At 50.0% G+C, this 11,705-nt stretch overlaps 1 protein-coding gene across 1 annotated transcript in view; it reads right to left on the reverse strand.

The window, feature by feature from the left end:
* The window catches only part of CASQ2 (calsequestrin 2), a 47,413-nt gene extending 46,081 nt beyond the window's left edge, over positions 1 to 1,332 (reverse strand). The window contains exon 1 of the mRNA XM_054163196.1: positions 912 to 1,332. Coding sequence (XP_054019171.1) covers positions 912 to 1,145 — 234 coding nt within the window. The 5' untranslated portion in view covers positions 1,146 to 1,332. The remainder of the gene's footprint in view (positions 1 to 911) is intronic.
* Between the last annotated feature and the right edge of the window lie 10,373 nt (positions 1,333 to 11,705).

Below are 11,705 nucleotides of genomic sequence, written 5' to 3' on the forward strand. Positions count from 1 at the left end.
TCAACCTCCTTCCTAAACTGAGGGGCCCAGAACTGGACACAGGACTCAAGGTGTGGCCTAACCAGTGCAGTGTACAGGGGCAGGGTGGTAGGGAGCTTTTCTAAGCTCCTGGAAGGGGGGAAAAAAAAAACACCTAACGATCCAAGCTTCCAGCTCAGTGATCGCCTCGATTACCGCGACGCTCAAGAATGCTACGAATCTACTCCGCGATTCTTACAGTGAATTATTTCTCTGAAGATTAATGAATCATTCTTTCACCAAATAATTAACAACATTTTGTGTGTGTGTGTGTGGTGGTGGTGGTGGCGTTGTCATTTCAGCACAGAAGTGAATGGTTGCCTTAACAAGGGGCTGCAGGCTGGTTCCAAGCAGGCAGCCAAGTGCCAGGAGAACAAAAAAGGGATTGAATGCTGCCCCAACAGGGAGCTTTTGAGGTGGGCAGCTGGGGCGCCCATTTGCAGCACAGTCTGTTAAGGCTCCTTGGCTGATTATTCCCAGTGGGATCAAAAAAAAAAAGGGACTGAATCCAGAATACAAGGGGGGAATACTGGCTTGCATGGGATAAGAAAGGATCTAAACATTTCTAGTGCTGAGCTTTGGGAAAGCTCAGCTGAGTTCACGTTGAAAAGGTCCGCAAGGTTGCTGGCTATCGCCTGGGTTTCTGACACACAAGCCAGAAAGACAGTTTCTCAGCACACAACTCAAAGGGCACAAAAGAGTCTTTTTCTTAGGCTTTGCAGAACTCAGCAGCTAAGTTAAATCCAAGTAAAAATAAAACCCACTAAACCTTTAGGCACTCAACACTGCCCTGCACAAGACCCTCCGAGTGTCCTCTCCCACATCTCCTCTCCACATCTCCAAGCATCCCTCCTGTGGTACTGACCCCGGCCAGGACGTGAAGCAGTGCTTACCTCCAGGACCATCTCTGTCATCTGGAACTGCTTCTGGGAGACCTTGTCAGAGCCCACGGGCTCATGGAAGAGCAGGCAGAGCATGTCATACTTCTTCAGGGCCTGCTTGTAATTCTTCTCATTCAGGTCAATCACTCGGTCTTTCCCATCGTAAGTGGGGAAGTTCAGTCCCTCTTCTGCTTTGCAGCAGAAAAGCAGGTAAAAACCTGCCAGGATCCAGCAAATCACCTTCATAGGGGAGCCCTTGGAGTGCAGCAGAGGGCAGGTAAATGTCCCTCTCCTTCTTAATTTGGGAAAAGGGGGAGAACAAAGACTCCAGGTGAAGTTCAAACCGAGGTTCCCTTTCTGCTGCCTTCCTAGTGATCAGCCCAAACGCTGGAAGGCTGGTGGGGAGCAGCAAACTTGCTGTCCTGGGCTCACAACAAAGAGACAGACAGGAGAAGCTGTCAGGCCAAGCCCTGGATACCTTACATAGCTGTGTCCAGCTCCTGTGTCATTAGGAACTCCATTTTTAGGAAGCAGTTGTTTCAGGCTAAAAATAAACCCTGCAATGAATAAAAAGGACAGATATGACACCACTGAGGGACTTGCTGGCACTCCACATCATCTGAGAGAGAGGGAGCGAGCAAGAGGGAGGGAGTTGAAGATGGGAATACACAGGCAGGGCTTGCAAACAGACAGGCTTCACTGATACAGAGAACCAAGGCACAGCCTGTCCTACTGGGGCTTCACAAAAATAGAAGGTATTTACTGCATTTTTAAATCAGGGTTTCTCTCTCTGTAACCCCTTGGGCATCACAGTGATTAGGCTGTGGATAACATCTCAGGCTAAATAGTTCAGAGCCTCATCTGCACTGCCAGAGGAAAAGACCTCTTTCCTCAGCAGCAAAGGAGGTGAGCCCTTGTGGGACTCCCTCCTCCTCCTCTCTCCTGGGGCACTGGCCAAAGCTTCTGGTTGACATTCAAACTCTTTTCTGAAGCACCTTCTTTGCCTGTGGGGTACCAAGAGCACTGCTGGCACTTGGATCCCAAAGCAGTGGGCAGCATATGTTGCAACCCTCTGTGCCCACAGCACTTACTGAGCCCCAGACATCGCTAGTGAGTGGTCAAAAGCTTATCATGCTAAGGGAGGTGAAGGAGAGGAGGCACATGCCCAGGCTGGTGCAAAGTTTGGGGCAGGAGGCAGAGCTCTCCTCAGATGATGGATGTCTTCCACCATTGCTGCTCGGCCTCCCAGCCAGTGGGACCTGCCTCCTGCACCTCTGCAGGGCTTTCACACAGCCCTGTTGCATTTCCCAGCAAGCAGTCCTACATATTCCTTCCTCTTCATTTTCTAGGAATGGGGGCTGCTTCCCCCTTCCCTGGGGAGCTCAGTGCCTGCTGCTGCTTTGCTGCATCGCCTGCACCACGCTGCTGGGGGAGAATGGTTGGGTGGCACACTCTCTCACCTCTTCCCCTCCTCTGACCGAGGTGTCACTACTGCCCTGTGACTGGCAGCGACAGGCAGATGGAGGCAAGCCAGCTGACCGCATGCCAGCCCCCAGGCTGACGTGGATCTGCTGGAGAAGGCATGCTGAGGGGCTGGCAGAGAAGAGCTTGCCAGGGGCCATGATCCTCCCCCTGCTGCCAAAGTGATGTGCAGGCACATGGCCTCATCAGGCCTCCTCCTTGCAAGCTGCTCCATGACAGCCTTGCTCCTTTCCCAACGGGAAGGAGATGATGTCCCTTTCTGGTGCGTGCAACTCTCTTCCCATCCAGCTCTCCCCACTGTATGGCTGGAGTATTTCAATGCCTGGGGCAAAAGATGAGCATTACTTAGCAATTAAGCCCATCTCCTGGGTGACTTAGGAGCACACCTGCTCTCCAGCTTTCACTTACAGCCTGAACAGCCCATGACATACTGATGGAAACTCTGCAGGCAACAGTTTCCATGATGGTCCTATTTCCAAATCCTCCTCTCAGTTCCTGGCCATGCATTTTCAGAGGTTCAATGTTTGCTTCCAACTAATGCCAAAGCCTGAGGATTCTGGGTCAAAGCAAAGCAAGGCAGCCTCAGAAGTTCAGTCCCTACTGAGGCATCTTTCAAGGGGCTGGGGGGTGGTGTCATTTCTAGAGGGAGATGGGACAAACTTGGGTAACTCTGATTGCTTTCAGGGGGAGAGGCAAGACTTGTGTCACAGTGGGTGGCAATTGCTGGCCAGGTTTTTGCTGCATGATTAGGCTGTAAAATGCACACCCAGGCTTGTGGAATGATGTCCTGGTTTTGTTGGGAGAGAATCCAAGGCCAGCCATGGGCTGCAGGCCATCAGCACTTCTGAGTCAGCCAGGACAGCTGATTTGAGTTGGCTACACGAGTATCTCAGACCATGGCCATCACACAGCATCCACTGTGGAAGGAGCAGCCTCTTCTTGGATTATTTATCTTCCTCCCTGTTTCCCCTTGCCTTCTCCTGCTCTTGAGAACTGCCTTTCTGGGTAATGTGGCTGCTGCACTTTTGCTGGAATGTGACTTCATGTATCTTGTATTTATCATAGAATGGCCTGGGCTGGAAGGGAACTCCTTGAAGGGAATCTCCCTGAAGAGAGGTTGTAGCCAGGAAGGGGTTGGTCTCTTCTCCCAGGCAACCAGCACCAGAACAAGAGGACACAGTCTCAAGCTGCACCAGGGGAGGTTTAGGCTGGATGTCAGGAAGAAGTTCTTCAGAGAAAGAGAGATTGGCCATTGAAATGTGCTGCCCAGGGAGGTGGTGGAGTCACCATCCCTGGAGGTGTTCAAAAAAGGATTGGATGTGGCACTTGAAGCCATGGTTTAGTTAGTCATGAGGAGTTGGGTGATAGGTTGGACTTGATGATCTCTGAGGTCTTTTCCAACCTTATTGATTCTATGACCCTATGATTCCAAAGGTCACCTAGTCTGACCTCCCTGCAGTCACCAGGGACATCCTCACTTACTTTGGTATTAATTTGGCTGTTTCATTAAATCTGGTTTCATTTCAACTTGCAGGTCTTCTCTTCCTGATTCCTCTTCTGTACTGGGAAGGGGTCACTGGCAATTAGGTAAATACTATAATTTAATCCTAGCTAGGGACTAAATATGCAGATGACCAGGACTCCATGGATTTTGGGTGCAGGAACATCAAAGTGTGGTTTAATGCAGCTACACATCAGACAGGGCAGCAGAAGTGAAATGTTCACAGCACTTCAAAACTGCTTTCCTAGGCTCCTGCCCTCCTTTTATTCTTGCAGGTCTTCAGCAGTTGCTCCAGTTTCCTATCACTCAAGTTTTATTTCAGGTGCTCTCTCTCCAGTCTGAATAACTTTTTAATCTACCTAAAAATAGATACAGTCCCATTTCATAGTTTTTTTCCATAAAAGGAAGAAAGAAGGGAGGTTGTTCACAGGGTTGCTTTGTCAGCCTTAGACCCATTTCACAGAATCAGAGAATCAGAGAATCACCAAGGTTGGAAGAGACCTCAAAGATCATCAAGTCCAACCTGTCACCACAGACCTCATGGCTAAACCATGGCACCAAGTGCCACATCCAATCCCCTCTTGAACACCTCCAGGGATGGTGACTCCACCACCTCCCTGGGCAGCACATTCCAATGGCTAACAACTCTGTGAAGAACTTTCTCCTCACCTCCAGCCTAAACCTCCCCTGGCACAGCTTGAGACTGCGTCTTCTTGTTCTGGTGCTGGTTGCCTGGGAGAAGAGACCAACCCCTGCCTGTCTACAACATCCCTTCAGGTAGTTGTAGACAGCAAGAAGGTCTCCCCTGAGCCTCCTCTTCTCCAGGCTAAGCAACCCCAGCTCCCTCAGCCTCTCCTCACAGGGCTGTGCTCCAAACCCCTCCCCAGCTTTGTTGCCCTTCTCTGGACACCTTCCAGCAACTCAACATCTTTCCTAAACTGAGGGGCCCAGAACTGGACACAGGACTCAAGGTGTGGCCTGACCAGTGCTGAGTACAGGGCACAATGACCTCCCTGCTCCTGCTGGCCACACTGTTCCTGATGCAGGCCAGGATGCCATTGGCCTTCTTGGCTACCTGGGCACACTGCAGGCTCATGTTCAGCCTACTGTCAACCAGTACCCCCAGGTCCCTTTCTGCCTGGCTGCTCTCCAGCCACTCTGACCCCAGCCTGTAGCACTGCATGGGGTTGTTGTGGCCAATGTGTAGAACCTGGCACTTGGATGTATTCAATCTCTTGCCCTTGGACTCTGCCCATCTCTCCAGCCTGGCAAGGTCCCTCTGCCAGAGGTCTTCTACCCTCTAACAGATCAACTCCTGCCCCCAGCTTGGTGTCATCTGCAAATTTACTGATGATGGACTCAATGCCCTCATCCAGATCATCACTAAAGATATTAAAGAGCATGGGGCCCAGCACTGATCCCTGGGGCACACCACTAGTGCCTGGCTGCCAGCTGCCTGTGGCACCATTCACCACCACTCTCTGGGCTCAGCCTTCAGGCCAGTTCCTAACCCAGCACAGAGTAGGATATTTGTGGCTTTGAATTTTGTGAGGCTAGGCAGCCAGTGACAGCAGTACAACAGAAGTGCTCAAAACAGTTCCCTTCAATTTCAGCTTGGAAGATGCTGAGTGAGGACATTCTTAAGAGTCTCCTTCCTGTTGACCTTTCATTCCTACTAGTATTATAGATTAGGGATATCTGCTTGCTGCTCTTCCATCCTGGCTGCTGCTGCTGCAGCACTCTTCCATCCTGGCTGCTCTCACCTTCTTTGTCCTTTCTAGCTCATGTGGTACGAGAGGTCCCCAGCCACCGCTGATCCAAATGCTTCAGTAAGCAGCGCCCCCCTCCCCCCCCCCCCCCCCCCCTTTTTTTTTCCCAGGGCTTCAGGATTTAAGGTTCTGCTTTAGCTAATCTCTTTTCAAGCTTCTAAGAGCTTGTATGTTTTGCAAGATAGGACTGTTCAGAAAATAGGCCTTTTGCCACTAGCAAGCCAAACGAGGTCATATCTCCTAATAACTACTACTGTCATTAGGGTGGGAGCCTTTCTAAGGAGATCAAGAGGATTGCTGTCACCTTGAGGAAAGCTCTGCAGTGTAAGAAAACCTAGAGTCCTCTCCCTTTCCTTCAGCCCTGAAAGGTGGCAAGTCCTTCCTGGAGCTTTACACTGCCTGTGCTCCGATCAGTGATGTCAGTGACGGCAAGTACAAGGCAGAGAAGTTGTATCATTTGTACTTTCTCCCTTTTTTTCCCTAGTTTAAGCTGTCAGTGATCTTTACAGTACTTGGTGCTTTGCATGTTTTGCCTGCAATGCTCAGAGACTTGCCATGTGATAAGATGCAATGAACCCTCCTGTTTCATGACATTGATTTTTCTTCTTTTCTTTTCTTTTCTTTTTTTCTTTTCTTTTCTTTTCTTTTCTTTTCTTTTCTTTTCTTTTCTTTTCTTTTCTTTTCTTTTCTTTTCTTTTCTTTTCTTTTATTTTGTTTTGTTTTCTTTTATTTTCTTTTCTTTTCTTTTCTTTTCTTTTCTTTTCTTTTCTTTTCTTTTCTTTCTCTTTTCTTTTCTCTTCTCTTCTCTTCTCTTCTCTTTTCTTTTCTTCTCTTTTCTTTTCTTCTCTTCTCTTTTCTTCTCTTCTCTTTTCTTCTCTTCTCTTCTCTTCTCCTTTTCTTCTCCTTTTCTTCTCTTCTCCTTTTCTTCTATTTTTCTTCCCTCCCCTTCCCTTCCCTTCCCTTCCCTTCTCCTTTTTCCCTTCCCTTCCCTTCCCTTCCCTTCCCTTCCCTTCCCTTCCCTTCCCTTCCCTTCCCTTCCCTTCCCTTCCCTTCCCCCTTCCCTCCCTTCCCTTCCCTTCCCTCTCCCTTCCCTTCCTTCCCTTCCCTTCCCTTCCCTTCCCTTCCCTTCCCTTCCTTCCCTTCCTTCCCTTCCCTTCCCTTCCCTTCCCCTTCCCTTCCCTTCCCTTCCCTTCCCTTCCCTTCCCTTCCCTTCCCTTCCCTTCCCTTCCCTTCCCCGCCCCTCCCCTCTCCTCTCCAAACCTCCCCTTTTCTCCCCTCCCCTCCTCTCCCCTCTTCTTCTCTCCCCTCTCCTCCCCTCCCCTCTTTTCTTTTTCTTTTCAAATGCAGCACAGACAAAAGCACTTGCACAAAATTACAGGGAAGTTGGAAAGGAAGGTCAATGAGATGACGCAGGAATCCTGATTTCAGTCTAAGCCACGCAGGGGCCCTGACCTACCAAAAACAGTCTTGTTGTTTTCAGACATTGTGTCTCTCTAAGCAAAGTTGCTCTCTGCCACCTTATGGAGGTTGTTGCATCTTTCTGTCTTTGGGAGGCCTGCCACCTGTGTCTTATACAGGACAAAAAGTACTTTAGAAGGTCAAAACCAGGAGTGTCCCAGCAGTCTTGCTTACAGCAAGAAAGGACTTTGGAGCCACATGAAATTGGGGCCCATTGGCAAGGATGGGAAGGAGAGCAATAAATGGAAAATGTAAAGCAAAAGGAGAAATGCTGGAAGCAGACAAAGCTGCTGCTTCACACAGAGGTCTGACAAGGGACATCTGAACTCATCCCACTGTAGTGATCTCTGTGAAACCCCAGCGATGCACAGCCAAGCCCTGAGCCAGTGGGAAAGCATTGCCCAAAGTCAGCACCCTCAAGATCTGGGGTGTGAATGGGTGCAGGCTCAGTTCTGGCCCAGGGACTGCAGCAATTGCTAATGCAGACATACTAATTACTAAACTAAAATCAATAAACCATGTGGCCTGACAGAGTATGTCCCCTTCTGGAAACCCTTAGGGTACACACAGTCTGCCATTTCCATTGGCCCCTTCCCTGCCTTTTTCTTGGAGGAGGTAGGATCACTGGCCTGCTGCCTGGATTTGGCCACGATCAGTATGTTCAAGCACAGATGGAATGGAATGGAATGGAATGGAATGGAATGGAATGGAATGGAATGGAATGGAATGGAACAGAACAGAATTAACCATGTTGGAAAAGACCCTTTGAGATCATCAAGTTCAACCCATCACCCAACACCATCTAATCAACTAAACCATGGCACCAAGCACCCCATCCAGTCTCTTCCTAAACACCTCCAGGGATGGTGACTCCACCACCTCCCTGGGCAGCACATTCCAATGGCCAATCTCCCTTTCTATGAAGAACTTCTTCCTAACCTCCAGCCTACACCTCCCCTGGCACAGCTTGAGACTGTGTCCTCTTGTTCTGGTGCTGGTTGCCTGGGACAAGAGACCAACCGCCACCTGGCTACAACCTCCCTTCAGGTAGTTGTATACAGCAAGAAGGTCTCCCCTGAGCCTCCTCTTCCCCAGGCTAAGCAACCCCAGCTCCCTCAGCCTCTCCTCACAGGGCTGTGCTCCAGACCCCTCCCCAGCTTTGTTGCCCTTCTCTGGATACCTCCCAGCAACTCAACATCTTTCCTAAACTGAGGGGCCCAGAACTGGACACAGGACTCAAGGTGTGGCCTGACCAGTGCTGAGTACAAGGGCAGAATGACTTCCCTGCTCCTGCTGGCCACACTATTCCTGGTGCAGGCCAGGATGCCATTGGCCTTCTTGGCCACCTGGGCACACTGCAGGCTCATGTTCAGCCTACTGTCAACCAGTATCTGTGTCTCTGCACGCATGTGCCCGTGCACACATCAACCACTGGTGCTGCTTCCACTCGGATCTCTGGGACCTAAGCTCTTAAACAAGGATCCTGCACAAGGCAGGGTTGATCTGGCCAGCTCCAGGACGCCACATGCACCTCAGGTTTCTCCTGACTATGAGAGCATTGGGATATTTAATAACATCTTGATGACCGGAGGAATGTTTAATTTAGCGCCGGGGCGCTGGCTGCTGCTGCCAGAGCTGTGCCCAGCAGATTTACACCTGTTGCACTGCAGTGGCAACTCAGCTCTGCTGCCCTCCCATCCTCCTCCTCCTCCTCAAACTCTTCCCCCTCTCCTGTCCGGATTGTGACGCCTGCAGAGGCTCAGCTGGCAGGGCCGGGCAGAGATGGGGTGAGCTCACTGTGCCACTGGGAACTTCATTCCTTTCAGATGATGAGCTGGACAAGGTTAGAGCACTCCTTAATCTTGTAAGGGCACAGATTTGCTGCTCTTGAATTTCTGCTCCATTTTAACCTCTCTCTTCTCCAACTGGACTTTGTACAGTCTAAGACAGCCCTGAATCTCTCCTGCTGGCACCTGTCAGACACTTGTATCTCTAGAGTGAGTAGCTTTCTAGACAATGTTTGTAACTTATGTCAGGCTCAGGGGAGACCTTATTGCCACCTACAACTACCTGAAGGGAGATTGTAGCCAGGTGGGGGTTGGTTTCTTCTCCCAGGTAACCAGCACCAGAACAAGAGGACACAGTCTCAAGCAGCACCAGGGGAGGTTTAGGCTGGATGTTAGGAAGGAATTCTTCCCAGAAAGAGAGATTGGCCATTGGAATGTGCTGCCCAGGGAGGTGGTGGAGTCACCATCACTGGAGGTGTTTAGGAAGAGCCTGGATGGGGTGCTTGGTGCCATGGTTTAGTTGATTAGGTGGTGCTGGGTGATAGGTTGGACTTGATGATCTCTGAGGTCTTTTCCAACCTGGTTAATTCTATTCTATTCTATTCTATTCTATTCTATTCTATTCTATTCTATTCTATTCTATTCTATGCTGTTCTATTCTATTCTATTCTATTCTATTCTATTCTATTCTACTCTAATTCTACGCTATTCTAAAAGGGGACTGTGCAAAAGGGGGTGCTCAGGAGGTATGTTGCCTGGTTTCTGGTGTAAGCTCTAGGGGGTGTGTGGCTTTGTCTGATGGTGCTAGGAAAGCATGAGCCACTACATCCCTGGGGGGCTATTTCCATGTCAGTGAAGAGGTTTTTTTCAAGTGTGTTTTATCAGGCACTTCAGGTAAGGAGGACCTCAGAAACCAGGACGTTGCTACTTCACCAGATAAGCCTTTAGATGTGATTGCACAGCTGGCAGTTGTACAGTGTGGTACATTCCATTCAGAGTTGTACCAAAGACAAGATTAGAACCCCAGATGCCAGCCTGAGGCCAAAATTCAGGCATTCCTCACGGCATGACAGGGAGAGCAAACTTTGATGTCGCTCTCAGCAGGTTTATTGCTGAGTGCTAGAGCAGTAGTGAAGGCTGCAGGTAGGTGGGCAGGTGTTACAAAGCAGCTTGGAGAAATGTGACAGGTTTTAGGTATGAAGTGAGGTTGTCTGTTGGTGTTCTTCACCCTCTTCTGCCTCAGAGCACGTGCACAGTGTCAAGAGCCAGCACTGCAGACTCAGCTCTCCCACCTCTTGGGAGCCCCATGTCGTGGCTATGTGTAGCATCTGCCTGCAGAAGGCTGCAACTAAGCTCCTACAAAGCTGCCCAGATTAGCAGGTGTGGATATACAGGGCAGGGATGGAGTAACTTGAGATGGAGACACTGTTAGTTAGCACAGTTAGGCAAATGTCATATGTGCAAAGAGGATCTAAAATGATCTAGCCCAGCAGACTGTGCTCCATTCTTACCAGCCAGCAGAAAGAAACAAAGGTAGCTTAAAATTAATAGCAACCACCAAAATAAAGCCCCAGTCAAAATCTTTCTCCTGACTTCTTTTCCCCCCTCTTTCCTGTGTGGCTTGGGTTTTTCTTTCTGTTTCAACTTAGTACAGAGGGAGAAGTCCCCAGGAGAATTCTTTTGCACTGTCTGGGATGCTTTCACCAAGATATAAAAGCCTGCCTTGCCAGAAAGTGGCATTTTCCTGGACTACTTATATTACTGTTTTGTCTGAGTTAAAGCCTGCAGATTTATGAACACAATGCCCTTTTAAAGACCAAATCCAGGCTGCAGTTATTTCTGGGTCACTCCTGCATTTGTGGATTTTTTGGGGGGGGTAGGTCAGCTATCAGATATTTAAGACTAGTCTTCTGAAGATGTGAAACGACTGGGTTTGCTCTTGGAGCTCATTCTGATTTCTGACATGCTGGAGGGAAGGGATGCCATCCAGAGGGACCTTGGCAGGCTGGAGAGGTGGGCAACCTCATGAGCTTCAACGAGACCAAGTGCAGGGTCCTGCATCTGGGTCGAGGCAATCCCAGGCACAAATCCAGGCTGGGCAGGGACTGGCTGGAAAGCAGCCCTGAGGAGAGAGACTTGGGGGTGCTGGTGGAGGAGAAGCTCAACAGGAGCTCTCAGTGTGCACTTGCAGCCCAGAAAGCCAATCAGATCCTGGGCTGCAGCAAGAGAAGTGTGGCCAGCAGGGCAAGGGAGGTGATTCTCCCCCTCTGCTCAGCTCTGCTGAGACCCCACCTGGAGTACTGCTTCCAGTTCTGGAGCCCCTATTACAAGAGGGATCTGGAGGTGCTGGAAGGTGTCCAGAGAAGGGCCAGGAGGATGATCTGAGGGCTGGAGCACCTCTCCTATGAGGACAGACTGAAGGAGTTGGGGCTGTTCAGTCTGTAGAAGAGAAGGCTCAGAGGTGACCTAATTGTGGCCTTCCAGTATCTGAAGGGGGCTCCAAGAAGGCTGGGGAGGGACTTCTCAGGATCTCAGGTAGTGCTAGGACTAGGGGGAATGGAATGAAGCTGGAGGTGGGGAGATTCAGGCTGGAGGTGAGGAGGAAGTTCTTCCCCGTGAGAATGGTGAAGCCCTGGAATGGGTTGTCCAGGGAGGTGTTTGGGGCCCCATCCCTGGAGGTGTTTAAGCCCAGGCTGGATGAGGCTGTGGCCAGCCTGATCTAGTGTGGGGTGTCCCTGCCCATGGCAGGGGGGTTGGAACCAGATGATCCTTGTGGTTCCTTCCAACCCTGATTGGTTCTATGATGATA

This window comes from Dryobates pubescens, chromosome 8 (assembly GCF_014839835.1).
Source record: "Dryobates pubescens isolate bDryPub1 chromosome 8, bDryPub1.pri, whole genome shotgun sequence".
NCBI classification, from domain to species: domain Eukaryota; kingdom Metazoa; phylum Chordata; class Aves; order Piciformes; family Picidae; genus Dryobates; species Dryobates pubescens.